The following is a 20,191-nucleotide window of genomic DNA, read 5'->3' as shown; positions in this document are numbered from 1 at the left end:
AAAAAAAAAAAAAAAAAAAAAAGAAAATGATAAAAACAAACAAAAACAAAACAAAACAAAACAAACAGAATATGATCAAATATGATCAGGCTGGTGAATAGATCAGTGCCACACACTGGATTTTGGGCGTATTTTGGTGAAGAAAGTGTCTCCCAAAATTTTAAAGAAAGAAAAACATATATGTACAAAAATAAGGGTTAATACGATGAAGGGATGGAATATGACTGTAAAGATGAAAATTATAAAAGATTTTATAAAAGGAATTGGTAAGATAAGAAGTTGGTTGAAAGAAGAGGATTTTTTTAAAAAAAAGGGTGATGATGTGATCAGGCAGGAGACTAGAACAAAGCCATACACTAGAGATTTAGGGTATATTTTGATCTGTTAGAAGAAACTGTATCCCAAAATTTTAAAGAAAGAACAACTTATATATGTATATATATACACCAAAAATAAGGGTAACTACTATGAAGGGATAGAATATGACTCTAAAAATGAAAAATAAAAAATATTTTTTAAAAAAGGGATTGATAAGATGTTGGTTGAAAAAGGGAAAAAGAAAAATTCAAAAAAAAGAAGTTAAAAAATAAATTAACTTTGAAAGACTAAAGAGTCATGGTAAAAAAAAGCCATTAATTCTATGTGCAGTATTCCCCTAGCGCTGGAGTTCTGCCGTTCTCATTGATCGGTAAACTTGGTCTTGGCTGGCAGTTCTTGCTGATCTTCTGGGGGAGGGGCCTGTTGCCGTGGTTCCCAAATGTCTTTGCGGGAGGCGGAATTGCCCCGTCCTTGCCAGGTCTGGGCTAAGTAATCTGCCCGGGTTTGCTCTCGGAAGCTTTCGTTCCCTGCAAGCTTTCTGTACAGCTTCGGAGGACGAGAGTGAAAATGGCGGCCTCCCAATCTTCTCCCCGGAGAAGCCGAGAGCTCAGGGCCCTACTCCTCAGCGCACCCCCAGAGAAAAGCAGTCAGTCACTCCCGTCTCCCTGGTCTCTGGCCGCACTCCGTGCTCACCCGGCCTGTGACAAGAGCGTTTCTATCTCTGGTACATGACCCCGTGTGGAGTCTCCAAACCCAGCGGATCCCTGCATTGAGCTCTCGCACTGCTCCTCCCAGGGGAGGACAGGGGTCTCCCCGGATCTGCCACTTGTTGGGTCCCTGCTGGAGGAGCAATGGCCCGACTGTGCCATGGATCACGGTTTGTGGCAACCCCAAGCTGAGAGCCCGCACCTCGGCTCCGTCTCTGCAGCCAGTTTCCCCGCTCCGACACCTGGGAGCTCTGCCGCACTCAGGCACCCCCGGTCTTTCTGTGAGTCCGAGGGTGCTGAGACCACACTGTCGCAGTGAAGGTTCCACCCCCCATCCCCCCTTAGCCACTGGAGCGACGTCCCTCAGCGGAGCTGACTTCTAAAAGTTCCGATTTTGTGCTCCGTGGCTCTATCACTTGCCAGTAGCGGCCGATGGAGGCCCCCTCCCCCGCCATCTATCTTCCCGAATATCGCCTCGGATTCACTTCTCCGCACGTCCTACCTTCCAGAAAGTGGTCCCTTTTCTGTTCAGAGAGTTATTGCTATTCTTTTCTTCGATCTCCTGTTGAGTTGGTAGGTGTTCAGAATCGTTTGATCCCTATCCAGCTGAATTCCTGGGACCAGATGAAATCCAGGTCTCCTACTCCTCCGCCATCTTGCTCCCAGTCCATTTAGGTCTTCTTTTAATCAAGTTTTTGAATCTCTCCATAACTGTATCACACATCTGTTTGTTTGTTTTTTTAGAATTATTCCTAGATCCCTTTACAATTTGGGTTGCTATTTGCATTACTCTTTTATTCTAATTTTTCTTAAATAGGTAATAAGAATGCAAATGTAGAGAGGAAAAAGTTAAAGCAAAAGTTAGCAAATTTCTGAAACTGAAGAAGATACATATCCGTTCCAGAATACCAAAGGTCTGACTTGAAATATGAGAATTATAATGAAATGTAGAAATTGAGTTCTGTCCAAGCTACATTACAGACTGCCAACTTCATATATAGAAGGCAAGGCAAAGCCCAAAGTAAAGATTTGACAGTAATGATATAAGACATTTTTAGACTGGGACAGTTTCTTACATAGACTGTGGAAAGAAGAATAAACCAAAAGTGCCAGTCCCTAGTGATCCTTGCCCCACACACCACAAAGGACAATACTGACACAAAAGGGATCAGATGCCTGCTCCACAATTTGTAGGAGACCCTGGTGCCGGGGAGCCAGCTGTAGACTACAGCTAAGCAGTCTTCTGTTCTGCACCTCGAGTCTCAGGTGGGCTGGGCAGAAAGCTCCAAATCTTATCTGCACCCTGGAGGTGATGAGAAACTGTTTCATGACAACTTCCCAGGGGAGACAAACAAGTGAGTGGGGGATGACCCCCCCCCAGCAGTTCCTTAGAGGCCTCCCATTCTCTTGTGTTCCCCGAGGAGCACAAGTTGTACTCCCAAGACTCAGATAGGCTGAGAAGTTCAAGCCTTCGCCTATATGTGTACACGCAAGGTCAACAGGATGCCATGGCCAGACAGCAAACAAACAGTACCCTCCTGGACTCTTGCCCCTCTTTACAAAGCACTGCAGCAGTTAAGTCAATAAAGAATTCAGATACAAATGAGATGTCAGTTTGCATCATTCAATGGTGACCTGCGTTGCAATAAACAGTGTGATTCCCATTTTTTCATGTTTAACTGCTGATACCTTTTCAGCTTCTCCCCTCAACGCCCTTCCCTTTCTGCCTCACATCTGGGCAAGGTGATAAGAAAGCCCAGGGGCTCTCTCCTTTGGAACCAGTGGGAAGTTCAGCCTTGTGTGGAAGCCCTCACCCTGGGTCTACCTCCTAACCACCATAAAAACCCCAATATCATCTCCTTTCCCTATCTCTCGAGTCATTTGCTGACCAGCTTGGGAAGCCCACCCTGCTCTCACCAGAAAGCATCATTATGTGAATGATAAATATTTTCATATCCTCTTGGCATGTGTGTTGTTGTCATCAGTCTTGACATGCAAATTGTATTTTGGGTGGGGTCCATTCTGTACCTGTATTGTGGCCAAAACACATGTCCTATCTGAATACTATGATGATGCATACTCTTACGCTGAAGGTTCATTTTAAAACACCTGAGGGGCGCCTGGGTGGCTCAGTCGTTAAGCATCTGCCTCTAGCTCGGATCATGATCCCAGGGTCCTGGGATGGAGTCCAGTGTTTTGAGGCTCCCTGCTCAGTGAGGAGTCTGCTTCTCCCTCTCCCTGTGCCCCTCCCCACTGCTTGTGCACGCTCACACTCTCTCTCTCTCAGATAAATAAAATCTTAAAAAATAAAACACTTGAAAAGTGTTTGAAAGTATATTATCAAAGTTTTTCTCATATTGATCTTCTGTTTATTCTACTACTTCTAAGAACAGAGGAAATGCAGTTGCTCAGTGAATGAGGAATTATTTTTCTTGTCAATGATTCGAACATTTTGATGAGGAAGAGAATCGAAGCCTAAATTAAGGTGGTGAGATTAACAAAGCTCAGTGGCTCTGGTCTCAATTCTGGCCCTCCAAACCTTACTCTACTCATGCACCCGGACTTCCACATTCTAGCTTCTGCTCCAATCCATCTCTTTAGAGCCAGTTTCCTATTTCTAAATTACAGCTGACTACTCACAGCTAAAGAACTTACAGACACTAATAACTGAAGAATTATCTCAGTATCTGTCTCTCTGGATTGGCCTCCTGCTTTCCCTATACTAGTTAATGCCATTAACCTCTGCTTGTTTACCTGAGTTAGAAACGGAGAGTCACCCTTGGTTCCTCCTGCCTCCTCCACATCCTGTGCCCCCCCCTTAGTCACCGAGCCTTGCCAATCCTACCTCCTAGCATAGCTGAAACCCATTCTTCCCTTCTCCCAAGACCTTAGTCAAATAATTTTAACGGTGACCATTTAAAGAACAACCTCTTAAAAAATAATTAGTCTTCTAGATTAACATATGCACAGAGCACACGTTAAAAAATATCCAAAAGAGAATACAATGAAAATGCATTTTCCCTTCTTACATGTCCCAGTTTGTATCCCTTCTATAGACATTCTATGAATATACTTATCTTTATATGCAGAAAGACAGCCTGTATATGCCTTTCTTTTGATGGTTTACTGGAACACACTGTGGATACACCTTTCTTTTTCCACTTAAAAATATATCTAAGAGAACTTTTCTATTTCAAGGCATGCAGAGCTGCCCCAAATCTTTTAACGACCACGTGGTATTCCTTTCCTGAAAAGTATATAATTTAACCAATACCTAGTGATGAACATTAAGGTTGCTTCCAATCTTTTTTATACAACAACATCTCATCTTGTCTCCTTCTAGTCCTCATCCTCCAGAATAATACTAGAAACATGGTTCTTGGGGCACCTGGGTGGCTCAGTCGGCTAAGCGTCTGCCTCCGGCTCGGGTCATGATCCCAGGGTCCTGGGATCAAGCCCGCATTGGTGGCTCTCTGCTCAGCAGGGAGTCTGCTTCTCCCTCTCCCTCTGCCTGCCGCTCCCCCTGCATGTGCTCTCTCTGTCAAGTAAATAAATAAAATCTTAAAAAAAAAAAAAGAACGAACAATGGCTTCCCAAACTTTTTATAGGAAAAGCCTATGAATATGAATATTAAATTTTTAATAAAATGTATATATTTCTCACTTGACTTCCTTACTACATTCCAAAAATTCAGGAAATAAGGCAAATATCTTTAAGTAAACTGCTACTCTTAAAAGGAAAAAACACTGTAAGCTTATTATTTACTCCGTTCCTTTACTGAAGAAGCTTCTTTAAAAAACAGTCTAACTAGTTAAGGCAGTAAAGAACTTACTCTTTTTTTTTTTTATTCATTTTGAGAGAGAGAGAGAGAGAGAGAGAGAGAGAGCACAGAGGGAGAGTAAGAGGGAGAGGCAGACTCCCTGCTAAACAGAGAGCCCGATGCGGGACTCGATCCCAGGACCCTGAGATCATGACCTGAGCCGAAGGCAGATGCTTAACCGACTGAGCCACCCAGGCGCCCCAGAACTTACTCTTTTTTAAAAAAAATATTTATCAGACAGAGAGAGAGAGCACAAGCAAGTGGAGGGAGGGGCAGAGGGAGAGGGAGAGAATCTCCAGCAGATTCCCTATGGAACCTGATGTGGGGCTCCATCTCTCGACCCATGAGATCATAACCTGAGCCGAAATCATGAGTCAGATGCCTAACTAACTGAGCCACCCAGGTGTCCCTCTTTTTTTTTTTTTTAATAAGTTAGATATTCTTGCTATTGCTTTCTTTCTTATTCTCTCTCTGTGTTACAAGCTTGTAAAGAGGCACTGGAGTACTTAATATGAAGAGGAAAATACATTAAGACATAGGTCACAATTAAGCTTTGATTTCCTCTCTGTTATTACAAAAAGCTACTGGGTAACTTAGAAAAAAAAAAGTTACATATTTTTCAAAGATGCTATTCCAAAAAACGGAAGAGGAAAAAACCAATGGACTATTTTTCAAAAAATTTTATGCTAAATCAGATAATCATTTTATACTAGCTACAAACACACACACACACACACACACAGTAGTGGGAAGCCTCAAAAGTTTGGGAAAACTATATTGAAAAAAAGTTGAGAAATGAGAAAAAAACCTAAGTCCCTTCATCCCCTGCTAACTTAGAAAGCATCACCGTTAATTTATTTTAGCAATGGATACACTGGTCCAGCTTTTTCTGGAGCACAGTTTGTGAAGCACCACATGGATCTCAAAAATAGAGCCAATTATGTTACATCCCTTAGCTGCCCCTGCTAGTAAGATTAAATCCAAATTCCTTATCATGGGACTGGTGCCATTCAAAATTAGCCTTTCATAACCAGCCTTACCTGCTGACATTCCCAACCCTGCTTTCCAGTCCTGCCATCATTCAAACATCCTAACAGTATACTCTCAAGGATCTACACCCTTGCACAAACTATTTTCAGAAATGCTCTTTTCCTAAATGCTGGTGCAGTTCTTTTCTACCTTCAAGGTGTCACTCAAATATTACCTCTTCTATGAGGCCATTATCCTGAATTCCCAGGCAAAGTGACTTACTGTTCCTCTTTGTTCCCACAGTATCTTATGAGGTCGTACTTATCACACTGGATTTTAACTCTTGGTTTACACGAACTCTTCCTGAGGGCAGGTGCTATACTCTACTCTTCTTCAAAAACACCCAAATCCTGTTAGAGTCTGACAACACAGGGGGCTAAAAACTGTTATTCAATAAATAAATGTGGGGGCACCTGGGTGGCTCAGTTGGTTAAGTGACTGCCTTCGGCTCAGGTCATGATCCTGGAGTCCTGGGATCGAGCCCCGCATCAGGCTCCCTGCTCGGCAGGGAGTCTGCTTCTCCCTCTGATCCTCCCCACCTCATGCTCTCTCTCTTTCATTCTCTCTCAAATAAATAAAATCTTAAAAATAAATAAATAAATAAATAAATAAATGTGGCTTGATGACTGGCTAGTTAGGAATCAGTGCTACCCTTCTAACTCCTTCCCTTAATTTCAACTGTATCAAATTGGTCTTACTGTGGAAACCACCAAAATAATTCCGTTTTCTAACAACAGAGTAAACCCCTTTGGGAATTCAAAACCCTATGGCTCTTTGTATTCCCAGAGCATACTCTGCACAGAACAAGTTTGCTGCTGAATGTGAAATAAGCTCCTACATCCATTCCCTCCTTTCAAGTTTTCCTGCAGAAAGGGATGCGTAAGGAAGGCACTGGTGGGATAGGACAAAGAACCTCAGGTTTCTTTTGGATGGGGAACTGTAAACTCTCCTTTAAAATTCCTTTTTATCCTGAAACAAGTTTCTCTGTATAAACAATGATTTAAAAACAAACAAAAAGCTTTTCTCAAGTTACTTCTCTACTGGACTATGGCGGGGTGGGCGGGGGGGAGAGGAAGAACCTTAAATTATTCTTCAGACCTGACTTGTAATAATCAAAGTTCTGGGTAGTATTCATGAAGCCTTTGCAAGGTGAAATGGTGTGAACACTAATTTCAGAGATTCTACTGGACTGGCACATATAGCTACAAAAATTCCCCCATCTCAAAAGGTGCTGACCTCAGGACGCCCGGGTGGCACAGTCGGTTAAGCATCTGACTCTAGATTTCAGCTCAGGTCTTGATCTCAGGATCGTGAGATCAAGCCCTGCATTAGGCTCTGTGATCAGCACGAGTCTGCTTAAGACTCCCTCTCCCTCTGCCCCTCCCCTCCGTGCTCTCTCTCTCTAAAATAATCTTTTTAAAAAATGGTGCTGACCTAAGTAACTTTGGAAATGAGTAGACATCTTTAAGACTAAAAGTAAAAGGAACGGAACAGAAGCACTATACTCTAGTTAATAAAGTTGATGGCAGACAGTGAGAGCCAGGTTTCTCACTGCTAGAGTAGGGAGTTTCATATAAGCAAGGGGAGGAAGGTAGAATGATCCATGTGATTTCCTTCCTAAGTTATAGTAAAGGGGAAATAAAGAGTAACTTTACAGTGGAGAAACCTGACAAACACATGTACCCTGGTATGATGTGATGGAAACGGCACTTCACCTCTGGGATCTTTCTTCGAAAAACCCATAACCCTAGTAATCATGTGAAAAACATCAAACAAATTTGAATAGGGGGCATTCTACAAAATACCTGGGCACTATTCCTCAAAACTGTCAAGGTTATCAAAAATAAAGAAGTCTGAGAAAATCGAAAGGAGCCCTAAAGAGACATGATAACTAAATATAAACTAAATAAATTTTTTCCTGGAACAGGAAAAAAAAAGACATTAGATAAAAACCAAGGAAATAAATAAGACTATGGACTTTAGGTAATAATAATACATCAATATTGATTTGTGAACTATAACAAATGCACCATACTAATGTAAGATGCTAGTAATAGGGCAAACTGTGTGCACATTATATGGGAATTATCTGTACTCATCTCGATTTTTTTGTAAATCTCAAACTGTTCTAAAAAATAAAATCAATTTTAAAAAATTTACCCCATCTCTCAACTCTTTAGACACAAAGTTGAAAATTATAGAAAAAAGGAATAAGCATGTTTTTAATTTCTCTACATCTTCTGCTAATTCAGTTCAAACACCTGGAGTCCCTATTCTGTTTCAGGATGAGGACCTTGGTCCCTGCAATGTTAAGGTGGGTATAAGAAGAGATCTTAGAGAATTAACTACAGTAAGAACATAAAGAGGATTTTATCAACAAACTGCTGAACCCTGCCAGGGGTGTAGAGCTCACACTGGTCTTTAGGTGGACTCGGTGATTTTAGAACAGCACCCAGATGGGAGCGGAAGGCATGTGAATGTGAACACATCTACCAGGAGAACAAGGGGAGCCAAATGCCCTGCAAGAGCACTTGCAGCCCTCTCCATCTCTGTCCCCTTTCTCCTGATAAGAGACCTGGAAGACTCAAAGTAAAGACTGCTGGGAATAGAAGCCAAATTATCAAAGAAAGCTAGTGCTCTCTCAGTCTTGTAATTCACACTGGTATCAGTTCTACCCTCCCCCCCCCCACTCCCTCCCACATCTGGTCAGTCCCAAGTTTCTCTCCTCAGAAAACATTCAGATCTGGATGCTGACATGAATGGGAGGCCGGGAAGAAAGGCATCTGAGGCCTGGATCCCGTCCCCCACATGCAAGTACTGACCGGCTGGCTTACTCGGTGACGGTGCTGTGTATCACAGGTAAAACCAGCAGGGTGCCCTTGGTCTTCAGCGGAAGGCAGAAGTGGCGTGTATGACCTGTGTTCATCAGGCTAAACCCAAACATCTCCAAGGCCTCCAGTTCCAGATCACTGGTTCACTACCCTTCTACAGCACAGAATCTACCAGATCTAAACCACAAATCAAAACTCATAGCAGAATCGTGTACAAAAGCAGAAACCGAGAGATCTTAAAAGCAGCATTAGAAAAGCTGAACGCTTGAAGGAATGAGAGAAAGGGCTATCCAAGATAAAATCTAGATCATCAGCATGACTCTAGGGCAGGAGAGAGGGTGACTGGCAGGCCCTCCCCCAGTCAGGGATAGACTTACTTCCACAGACACCCTTCTTCCTCTGATTTTACATTCAATATTCAGCAGGCAAATTCCCAGCAAAATTGGTTCAAGGAAGCTTCCCTTTAAGAAGAAATTTCTCAAAGTACAAGAGTCTCCTTCCTATGAGTCTGGTTTAGAAAAAAATGAGTCCATTTTGCACAACCACTCCTAGATGCTGTATACCAAAGTCCTAGATCTTCAGATGCATGAGACTATCTTAGAATGTGGAGAAGGAAGAAAGTCCGGATCTGTTTTCCGACCTACTTCCCCATCGTGAATGAAGAGTTCACTCTACCAGCTAAACCAATAAAAGGAAGTACAAATACCTGATCTGGCAATGCCGCTGTCCCGGTCTTCATTCTGTCCTCTGCTCGGCATGTCAACCGGAGTGCTATGTGCTGAGAGAAAGGCAAAAGGTAACCCTGTTACTGAAATGCCCAAAGAACCAGTTGTTCAAAAACGACTGTAGTCACTTTTACATTTCAAGGTAGGCTAGCGCTATTGTTGACTGGCCTATGTTTATAGAAAAATTAACCAGGAAGCAAAATTAAATACGTAGAAAACGAGTGAAAAGAAGATAGACTCAAGTAACTACCTGCCTTTACCCTATGTAACATAAACACCCTTTGGACTGATGCTTATATCTAAAACAAACTGCCATAATAAACTATTCATGCAGTTGAAACAATGAACAAACATTCTCAGGCAGATACTTTCGGCCCCTTTCCTCATTAGTAATGTCATATTTAAATAGCACTGTATTTTCAAAATGCTTTATAATCAGTTTCATTAGTAACTCTAGGCAACTTTGGGGAACAGAAATACTTGAATACCATTTCATAGATTTAAAAAATATTTCTCTATTTATAACTCACTCTCTTGGTAGATAAAAAAAAAACACATATTCATTTTCAAATATTTCTTCCTCCACTTCTTTTCCATATACAACCAGTATTATTGTAGTTACTGAGAAAAACTCATATCGTGGCATGAATTTTAGAAAACACTTTAAAGTATTATAGACTTCTAGGAATGCTTCAGACTCATCTAAACTGTATACTTATTGAGCTGCAGGGTAGATGGCATGTTGCTATAGTAAGTTTTACAATGTACAAGAAGCCCAGTGCCCTGCCTGATTATTATACTTGCCAGCTATTTTTGAAGCATGTTTATTTTCACAATTTTAAAGAGAGCATATAAACATCTTATCCTCACTCTAAGTAGGTGGGAGGGTGTCAGTTTCTCGGTGCTTAGCATATTTCCAGCTACAAAGAAGAACAGAATGAAGAATACCATTTGCCATAAACATAACCTTTAATGTTAGTAGTGAAGATTCCCCACACTTGTTAATCATGCCAGACTACAACAGACATTCAACAACTTTAGCTAGCAAGGCCAGTTAAATCTCAGAATTTACCTACCCAGAGAGACCGAGATGATTATACCTGTAAAGAACCTAGAAACTATGTTTAAACTACTTAAATGCTAGAGAGAGAGAGAGAGGGATGAGGAAGAAAAGAGAAAGAGAGGTAGGTCTTCCATGCTCTTATTAGGGTGACTTTTGAAGAAAACTCTGTGCAGGTAAGGATGCAGGTGAACAAATGGATAAAGGTATATACCATGAGAAAGAGAAACAGCCGTCCAGAGCAGCCGAAGAGGCCCAGGAAAATCAGAAAATATAAACCTCTTAGAAACACTAAGGGCTCATTTCAGATCAAAATCAGCTTACACTGGGGTATTAGCAAAGACATTTACAATAGAGGTTCTTTGGTGGAATTTTCAAAACACCATGAACTTGGCTGCATTTGAAACTAATAATCTCAAGAGCCCCTTGGATTTCTTAGAGAGGCACCAAAAAGGATTTTTTTTTTTCCTAAGAACCTGCACAGGACTTATTATTAATGTGTGTGTGGGTCACACTGTACTCAGCATTCCACACAAACCTGCAAAGAAAGAAGCACTCCGGGTGAGCCGGAGAGGTCCTCCTTCAGCTACGCCCTGCAGCAGTTTGCTGCCGCATGCTTGCAGCACACCTAGAGACAGTGACACACACAGGAGGGCAAACGAGGTACACACACAAAAATAAACACGGATTAAAGATGATGCAAAAAAAAACAAAACAGCACAACAAACTCAAATAAAGCAAAACACACACCCACAATAGTGGTATTCGGAAAGAAAGAGCCCAGTTACGTGGAGGATTTTACCTAGGTTACTCCCAGTACGACAAGGACCCAAATTATTCTGATTTGTGTTCAGTTTTCCCAAATTAGGATCCTGGTGGATGTATTCAAAGCTGTCTTGCAAGCTAAATCCGGAGAGGGGAAGGAAGGGAGAGAGAGAAGAGGGGAAAAAAAAAAAATCAAGAGACAAATAAAGCTGTTTTCTAACAAACTCTCAAACATAGACAACTTACCAGCTGCCCAGACTTTTCTTTACAAATGAATAAAGTCTTACATCTAGCAAAGGAAACCAAACTTCAGGGGAATTTGTTGGAGGAAAAGACAAGAAAAGCTTTTTGGAGGCAGTCCAACCTATAAAACTAAACAGTGCTTTCCTAACAGTTTCACGTTATAAAATGGGGCACTGAACTCTACAAATTTTGATATGGTGACAGACAGCTAGGATACTGCTATTTGTTTCTAAATTGTGCCTTAGTAACTGATACCCAAGATGCTGCCATTCATTTCAAGGGTAATTTCACATAAACCTGCAAAATGAAATTCATCTTAATTCTTAGTTAACATCTACAAGCAATTTGGCAACTTTCTTCAGCAGGAGGATAGAATAGAAATTATTATTCTTATAGGAGTTTGACTTTGCAACATCTAAAAAGTTAGAGTTACTCATAAACACAAATGTGAGAGAAGCAGATTTTAATAATTTACTTGATTTATTAGCTAGTAAAATAAATATCAAGACCTTGAGGGTAATACAGCATAATGAGGCCAAAATAATTTTTACTTAAATCTGAGCTCAATATTCTATTATAGGGAATTAGCGTAATGACTGAGAGTCTGAAAAAGAATATCTCACGAGAAAAAAAAAAAATCATTTCCATACTGGCTTAAGTAACGCCAGTCCAATGTTAAATGCTTAAACAAGTTAAATTCAGGGCGCCTGGGTGGCTCAGTCAGTTAAGCATCTGCCTTCGATTCAGGTCATGATCCCAGGGTCCTGGAATCGAATCCCACATCGGGCTCCCTGCTCAGTGGGGAGCCTGCTTCTCCCTCTGCCTGCCACTCCCCCTGCTTGTAAACACTGTCTCTCTCTCTGGCAAATGAATACATAAAAGCTTTAAAAAAAAAAAAATCAATTAAAAAAAAAGTTAAATTCATTATTTTGTTGAAGAGTAAGCAGAGTTACTCAGTGGTACACAAATCTACAAAGGAAAATATTTTTAATTTCCCAGGAATATAAAAAAGAGCAGCCTTCATTTGACCCCTAAGAATACCCCTTTAATTTATAACAAACTTCTTACAAACTTACCAAAGTATAACAAATGTTTTGCTTTATTCAAAAATGAAGCATATGAACTATTTCTGCTTGAAAAGTTCGAAATACATGAATAAAAGTTAAGTTAGACACATCAGTATTCTCAGTCTACACAGAAGTGTAAAATTAGAGGAGGAAAAAAACTCAGAGGAGTGAAGATCAGAAAAGTGCACGGCCCAAGTACCTATCAATCATAGAGGCTACACTGATGGCTGAAGAGATGGTGAGCACATATGACCCATCCTGCCATACATAGCCTAGCAACCTGGAAAAACTCACCACATACTTCATTCCTTTAGAAATAAATTAACAAACTAACCAACAGGTCTTTTGTTTTTCTTTTTTTAAGATAAAATAATGTTGGAAAATAAACAGTCATTTCTCTTTAAGGCCACCTGATAAAGTCAAAGGCCTTTTCATACTCATTATGCACAGGAAAATGGCCACTTTTAAAATCCCTTTGTTAATGTGGACTCTTCCCACTTCTCATTTCCAAAAGAACTTATGGCCCTGGAAGAACTACTCTAGCCAGAAATAGCCACTTAAAAAAAATGGGGGAGAGGGGGAAAGACAGGTACAAAATCCCACACTTACTTATTTGTACTCCCACAGAAGCTGCCCATTCTAGCAGAGAATACCTTACTAATCATCAGTTGTGGAGGAGAACTGGAAGAAAACAAAAAAAGGGCGGGGGGGGGGGGGAGAGATGCATTTTTGAATTAAGAAGCCAGTATCACCATTCCATTTCTCCCAACTAGTAGAAAAAGCAGCTCAAACTCACCGGATATAGTGTATCTTTAAAGTGGAGCCTTTATAACTCATTGCGACTGAGCCAAACATCATTTCCCCTAGCATGTTGACATCAGAAGCTGGTCTTGTGTACTGCCACACAGGGAAGAGACCAAAACCAAAGTTACTATGTGGCACAACGTGATGTGTAATGCAACAGAAAATAACGCTTATTTATCTATGGGTCCGTCTTTAGTGTAGCAGGTAACTAAAATTCAAAGCAGAAACTGATCATCTTAATCTATAATGGTGATTGGCTATTTTTTCCCCCAAATTATTACTTGTGTTCATGATTTCATCTTTATGCACAATATCTCCATACAGGATCGCAGTGTCTCAGCAGGGATCATTCTTAATCTTGTTATGAAAGGCAAAGATTTTTCATTATCTCCCTTTATAAACTCTACAGAGAAAGATTAAGTTCTGAAAAAAAAAAAACAGGGTAACTCTTCTCTTGGTACCAAAAATACATCCTGAAAAGAAACACAGTTCAGTACTATTCACCTAAATAATTAACAGTGTTGAATGAAAATGCCAATTGGCTCAGGGAGAGTTTTTGTGAGGGTCTAAAAGGTAACAGATGGTCTGATACCTTGAAAGTTTTACCAAAAAATATTTCAAAAATATTTGACCCCTCTAGCTTCTGACCAGTTTTTCTTGTCCCTTCGGTCATCCACAAGGGTAGGCCTGAGCTACCTCCAACTTTCCCAAGTCTCATTTGCTTAACCTGCTGCAGCCTCATCTATTCAAACTGACCTAGTGATATAGCCTCTGCCTTCCAGTCAAATCCAGTACACTTTCCAGTTTGCTTTCTTAAACATCTCTCCCGATAGCTGCTGCTTTTATCTACTCTCCTATTTGAATCTCTTCTTTCTTAGATCATCCCTTGAACAGGGCTGTTCCTCAGAGGGCACTCCTAGTCACCGTCCACACTCTCAACCACTCTTGGGATTCTGGTTATTCTTTACATAGGAATACCTCCCACATCTTTACTCTAGGCCTAGACCTCTCCCTGAACTCTAGAATCCTATATCCAAACACATTCATTCACATATCATAACAATATATTATTACATATCATATATGTTATATGTAATATGTATATTATCACATATGTATAATGGTAATGTATTATTAGGATATGCTGCAGGCACCCCAGCACAGCCGACCAAGACAAAACAACCGTCTCTCTCTGACCCAGCCCATCCAGCGCCAGATTCTCTGCTAGTATGCTTTCCACCCAAGCAAAAACATGGGAATTGTTCTTAACTTTCTCTTCTCAATCTTTTTTTTAAACTCCAAATCCACACACACACACACACACACACACACACACACAAGTACATGCACACACAAATGCACACATACACTCCTACTTAGACATGTTTGCAGAGAAGGAAAGAGAAACATGCACCTATCAGCCTTGATTAACTAGGCTCCTCTCTGGTTGGTTATAGCTCACGCCAACCTCTTCTCACCACATGCAGACAGAAACCAACTGTCTTTCACATTTTTTATTAGTAACTTCCACCCACCACCTGCATTTTGTAATCTGCTTTTTCTTGGGGTACAAGGTCTACATGCCAACTGTAATTCTCAACTAGCTGAAAATTTCACTGTATACTTTTTTAATCACCAACTGCCTTGAGACCCAGGAGCACTGTGAAATAAGTGCAAATGCGGGGCCCAAATCCTGAACATGAAATTAACAAAGTTCCACAGACCAGTGGCTGCTGGCAATTTACCTGGCTTTGCTTTTCCAGGAACATGGAAAATTCCATGAGTCAAAAAAAAAAAAAAATCTGATACATCCTCCATCAGTTTACACTGTCCTGCTCTTCAGTATTTACGAAACATTTCTTCCCTTATGTCTAGTACGCCAATATTTTTCAATAACCCTAATCCCTATCCTCTACTGCCTTACACACACACACACACACACACACACACCCCTGCTACCAGCCCCGTATTCCTCACACTCAAGTTACATCTTGCCCTTTCTTTCTTCTCCTACACACGGTTCTCTTCCTCCGACTGGCATGTGCTATTTTCTTAGGATGCCCATATACATCCTCAGAATCCTTGAAATTCTTAAAACAAAACTGGAAAACCCGTGCTTTTTCATCAGGTTCGGGCAACAAAGGAAGCAAAACAGAAGGGTTTACCTCGTTCGCAATATTTCTTCCTCACTCAGTATGTATTATACTGGGTCACCTCGCTTTAATTATAGTTTTTATCAAGAGACAAAAGCTGAAGTGTGAACACAGCACTGACATGAAACATTTAAGAGCACATCTTCGAATACATATGCTCATGTTCCTGGAGTAGGAGCCTCAAGCAAGTATTCTTCCTTGTGGAGAAATTACAGTAAATGGCTTCAGTCCCAGGGGCTGTGGGACGTGGCAGGGACGGTTTTACCTGGTACTTGGGGAGCTGCTCCTTGGCGTGCTGCAAAGATCCCCCGGAAGAGCTCTGGGATGAGACGCTGCTGCTGCTGCCGCTGCCCTGACAGCACTTGGCTGCCAGTTTAATAGGGGCATCCTCTGTTTTCTGGGGAGACAAACAGGCAAGGTAAGTACTGCTAAGTGCATCAGGCTCCCGCAGCACGCTCTTCACTGGGCATTTCTTTGTTAAATCACTGTTATGTTGTGCGTAAGTTGCATGGAAAACCAGAAGCTTTCTTCCCCTTCTTGCTGAGGACAAAAAATGCGCTTCCCGGGAGTCTACAGTATCTGGGAAGGAGGCACGCGGAAGAAAGGTAACTGGACAGAAGACGGGGGTTATGTAGTGTGAATATTCTCAAGTAATTCAACTGTTATTTATGTTTCAATTCCTGTCTTGAAAACGTCAGTGAGATCTGATCTCTGGGTTATTAATGAATCTGTTAGTACTGTGGAGAGTCATAATCTATAAATATTGATGTGGAGAAAGAAATTGCTTCAAATTTAAAATTTTACCAGGCAAATGGAACTAAGTAAGAAAGCAAAATTACTAATTTGGAAAGTCTGAGTTTGTATTTTTAATGACACACCTTCTCTAGCACTCCTTTAAAGGTAACAGGAGAGAAAATCATGAGGTCGAATTTGTGAAAGATGAACCAAAACTCTGAAATAGGAGCTCCTGTGAATTATACATCATGTGATGGAAAAGTGACCTCTAAAGGTTAGGGGTAATAGAAGATTATCTACTATATATTCCCTAAATAGAGTTATGACAGTGACATAAAGGTATAAAGATACCCCTTTACTAATTTTGCCCTTCCTCCTACACCGAAATATATTACTCCCTACAGAAGCATCCTATGCCACCTATGACAAGTTGTTTCTATTCTGTTGGAGTCTTACTTGCTTTTCTGTGGGCAGCTTTTGCTTGGAAAAACATGAATGCAACTGCAGCTTATCTAATCTCCAATGTGACAGTCACATTGGTGGTCTAATGCAAATGCCTGCAGTCATGTGCTTGATACAAACTCATGAGGTCTTGCGCTTGCCAAGGGAGTGGGGGGCTGAAAATGGGAAAAGAATGTAAGGAAAACACACACTGCACTGGTCCGTAACAGCCACCCCCGCAGCGATGGCACTCAAAGTCATACTTGGTCATTCCCAGGTATCAGGCACTCCTTCAACACCCGCTTCAGCTCTAGCTGTTACTTAATACCACTTAAACCAGAAACACAGCCTCTCAGAGAGCCTAAAGTGACACTAAGTCCGCACCTGCCTCACGACTGCTCGACCCTCTGGCTGGGGTACAACATACTGAGCAGTCTATAACTGGGGCTAATACCTGGTACGTGAATAGAGCACTCTTTTTTTGGGGGGGGGGCTCTTTTTGTAGCCTTGGGCAAGTTATAACCTCTCTGGACCTAGCTGCCTTCTCGATTAAATGAGTACTTCCAGACTCCAGTGTTATCACTGCTCTCATATCGATATGCCAAAATTCCAGTTCCTTTTGAAAACCAGTGAGAATTTTTCTCCACCTGTTACCACCAAGAGGAGCCCTAGTGATGGCATGCGGGTGTCCCACTAAACTACCTGTGCGAGGCCTTCAGGGAAACAGGAAACGATGTGGGAAATCAAGGGGACCATGTCCTGTTCACCAAAGGGTCAAGTGCCGGCTCACCTCAACTTTGATACAAATCTACCATTAAAGCCTACAGGTGAATCACTTGAGAGATCCCTCCCCCACCCCCAACCTAACAAGCCCAACAACTAATGTAATGATTAGCTACCTGGCAGACTTCCACTTTAAAGCACTACGGAATCTACTCAGCCAAACTGCTTTTAACCAAATACTTCCTTCCTGCAGAAATGATCTTTATCAAAAGCAGGAAAAGAGCCCCTTGGCCCTGATGAAACAAAGACCGTGAAATAAACTATTCATTTACTTAGCTACACATTCTATGAACTTCTAGAATTTGGTCAGTATAGATAGCAAGGTATTGAACATGAAAAGAATGAAAAGTCTAAAGGCGACAACTTAAAGACGTACCCTGGGTTGATGTCCAGAAGACTCAGGGAGGACTGGACCCAGACACATGACCTTATACGTTTCCTGTTCTGGCTCTAAGGGATCAAGGGCTGTTATGTCCTCACTTTACCAACATCCCAGATCTCCCATGCCCCACCCCAGAACACCATCACCACCACCCTGCTCTCCACTAAAAATGGGAAATAAATAAAGCTGCCTTGGTCAGATGGGTTTGAGAAGCACTCCCTTTTGAAGATGAAAGTGTATGTTAGCATACTGAAGTCCTATGGTAAGGAAAGCTATTTAATTTTGTTTAACCTAGTGCAACGTAATACCTCTTGGTATCTATGTGAAATACTAGACAGAATGATCTATTAACTTCCCTTCAGGCTAACGCTTTATGAATTTTAGAGTTCTCAGTTTTCCTATTACACAGCACATGTTTGGCATCCAAATACTACTGAATTACAACTCACCAGCAAATTTACCTCTAGTAATACTTATAGTACACTACTGAGCATCTGTCATGATTCCTTGCTAACAGTTTCACCTGTGTATATTAATAGAGTACAAATGCAGCAGGGTGGGGTGGCAGAGAGCCTTTCTGTTTCTTCTGAACCATTAATGATACTGTACAATACAGCCCAAAGAGAAGATTATGAATTAATAAACGATTGCTCAGAGGGGTGGTTAACAGCACAAATAAAAAAAGATGAAAGCAAACCTGCATTTCGTACCTGGGTTGCCACCTCCTCAGTCTTGTGAACCGCTTTAGAATCAAACAAGACTTGTCTGCCTCTCCTTTCGCAGTCCTGGTAAACTATCAGGCGGATCTCATTCAAGTCCAACTCTGAACATGACCAACTGTGGATTAAACAGGGAGAAAAGGTTACGTTATCCACAAGACTTGGAATGATCGTGGAGAGCCACGTTTCCGAGCCGGTGCACCTATGTGCAGCAGAAGGCCACAAGGGCGCAGAGATGATGACCCTGTCACACCCTCACACCCGGGGACAGACAGCCTCGTCTGTGGGCTCAAATGGGCCATACGAGTATCGCCAAATGTCCACGACAAAGGTTGGGAAGATCTCCTTCCAAAGCCACTCTGGGCAAAGAGAGCCACCCAAAATCACAAGGATGTGTAGAGAAAGCTAAATTTGGATGCCTGCATTCTGGGACAGCACACCTGATGTACAGGAGTGTTCAAGCTTCTGTGTTACTGGCCAGGGAAGCATTTGGAGCAAGCGAGCGGGGCCTTCTTTCTTCCTCTTCCACCCACCCAGGCTCAGGTTAAATGGAGTGGAATGACATCCCAAAATTTAGAATTTTCCTCTATTATAGCTGGCTCTGATAAAGAAGTTTTGAAAACCAAGTGCAGGGGTGCCTGGGTGGCTCAGCTGGTTAAGCGTCCCCCTTTGGCTCAGGTCATGACCTCAGGGTCCTGGGATGGAGTCCTTCATCGGGCTCCCTGCTCAGTGGGGCATCTGCTTCTCCCTCTACCCCTCCCCGCTGCTCATGCTCTCTCTCTCAAATAAATAAATAAAATCTTAAAAAAAAATTAAGTGCATCACTGCAGAGAATCTGAATTGCTAACAATTAACAATCAGCAATAAAGGAAGCATGGCTTATTCCTGTTAAAAAGAAAACCACAGGCCCAAAATGGTGTCACTTAAGCCAAGTCACCAAACCAGGACTTAACACCTAACTTAACTACAGTTTCAACCTCCCCTAGAAATACAGTATTAACCAGTCAGGAATTTGCTGACCAACGTGGGTAATCTGTCACCTGGGCCTTCTCCAGGCCTAAAGAAGAGGAGGTAATGTGCATGATAAGACCCTTGTCCTTCCCCCTGAGGGAAAATGACCTAGCCTGAAACAATCCTTGCTCCATCCTCCTTCCTGTAAAAACCGTCCATTCTGTACAACTCCTCAGAGCACCCCTCTACTTGCTGGATGGGATGCCGCCCCACTCATGAATTGAGTAAGAGAGCTAATTAGAACTTCAAATGTACTTGGTTAAATTTTTGTCCTTTAACATTCCTAAGTAAACCAAAAGTTGCTGGGATAAAACTGCTCTAAACCTAAGTTTGTTCTTGAGTAATAAATGAAATGAGAATGCGAGAACTATAAAAAGGGTAATCATTTAAAATGCACTGCTTTGGGGCACCTGGCTGGCTCAGGTGGTAGAGCCTGTGACTCTTGATCTCCAGGTCTTGAGTTCAGGCCCCATGATGGGCACAGAGCTTACTTTTAAAAAATTAAAAAAATGAATAAATATAAAACGCACTGCTTTGGATATTTTCAGTTATTAATCTGTTGATCCATTCAACACATATTTGCGTGCCTACTATGATT

General features: G+C 41.6%; 1 protein-coding gene across 4 annotated transcripts in view; it reads right to left on the bottom strand.

The window, feature by feature from the left end:
- The window catches only part of FNIP2 (folliculin interacting protein 2), a 137,979-nt gene that overhangs the window by 53,553 nt on the left and 64,235 nt on the right, over window positions 1-20,191 (bottom strand). For 2 of the 4 annotated variants that reach the window (XM_032413080.1, XM_032413082.1), the window contains exons 2-8: window positions 18,574-18,700; window positions 15,788-15,919; window positions 13,362-13,462; window positions 13,175-13,246; window positions 11,293-11,393; window positions 11,029-11,118; window positions 9,412-9,483 (exon numbers count right to left, since the gene is read on the bottom strand). In XM_032413080.1, coding sequence (XP_032268971.1) covers window positions 9,412-9,483; window positions 11,029-11,118; window positions 11,293-11,393; window positions 13,175-13,246; window positions 13,362-13,462; window positions 15,788-15,919; window positions 18,574-18,700 — 695 coding nt within the window. The remainder of the gene's footprint in view (window positions 1-9,411; window positions 9,484-11,028; window positions 11,119-11,292; window positions 11,394-13,174; window positions 13,247-13,361; window positions 13,463-15,787; window positions 15,920-18,573; window positions 18,701-20,191) is intronic. The other 2 variants (XM_032413081.1, XM_032413083.1) reach the window with 1 other exon arrangement.

This window comes from Phoca vitulina, unplaced genomic scaffold, assembly GCF_004348235.1.
Source record: "Phoca vitulina isolate PV1807 unplaced genomic scaffold, GSC_HSeal_1.0 scaffold14, whole genome shotgun sequence".
Classification (NCBI taxonomy): Eukaryota; Metazoa; Chordata; class Mammalia; order Carnivora; family Phocidae; genus Phoca; species Phoca vitulina.
This window is presented reverse-complemented; position numbering and strand designations above follow the sequence as displayed.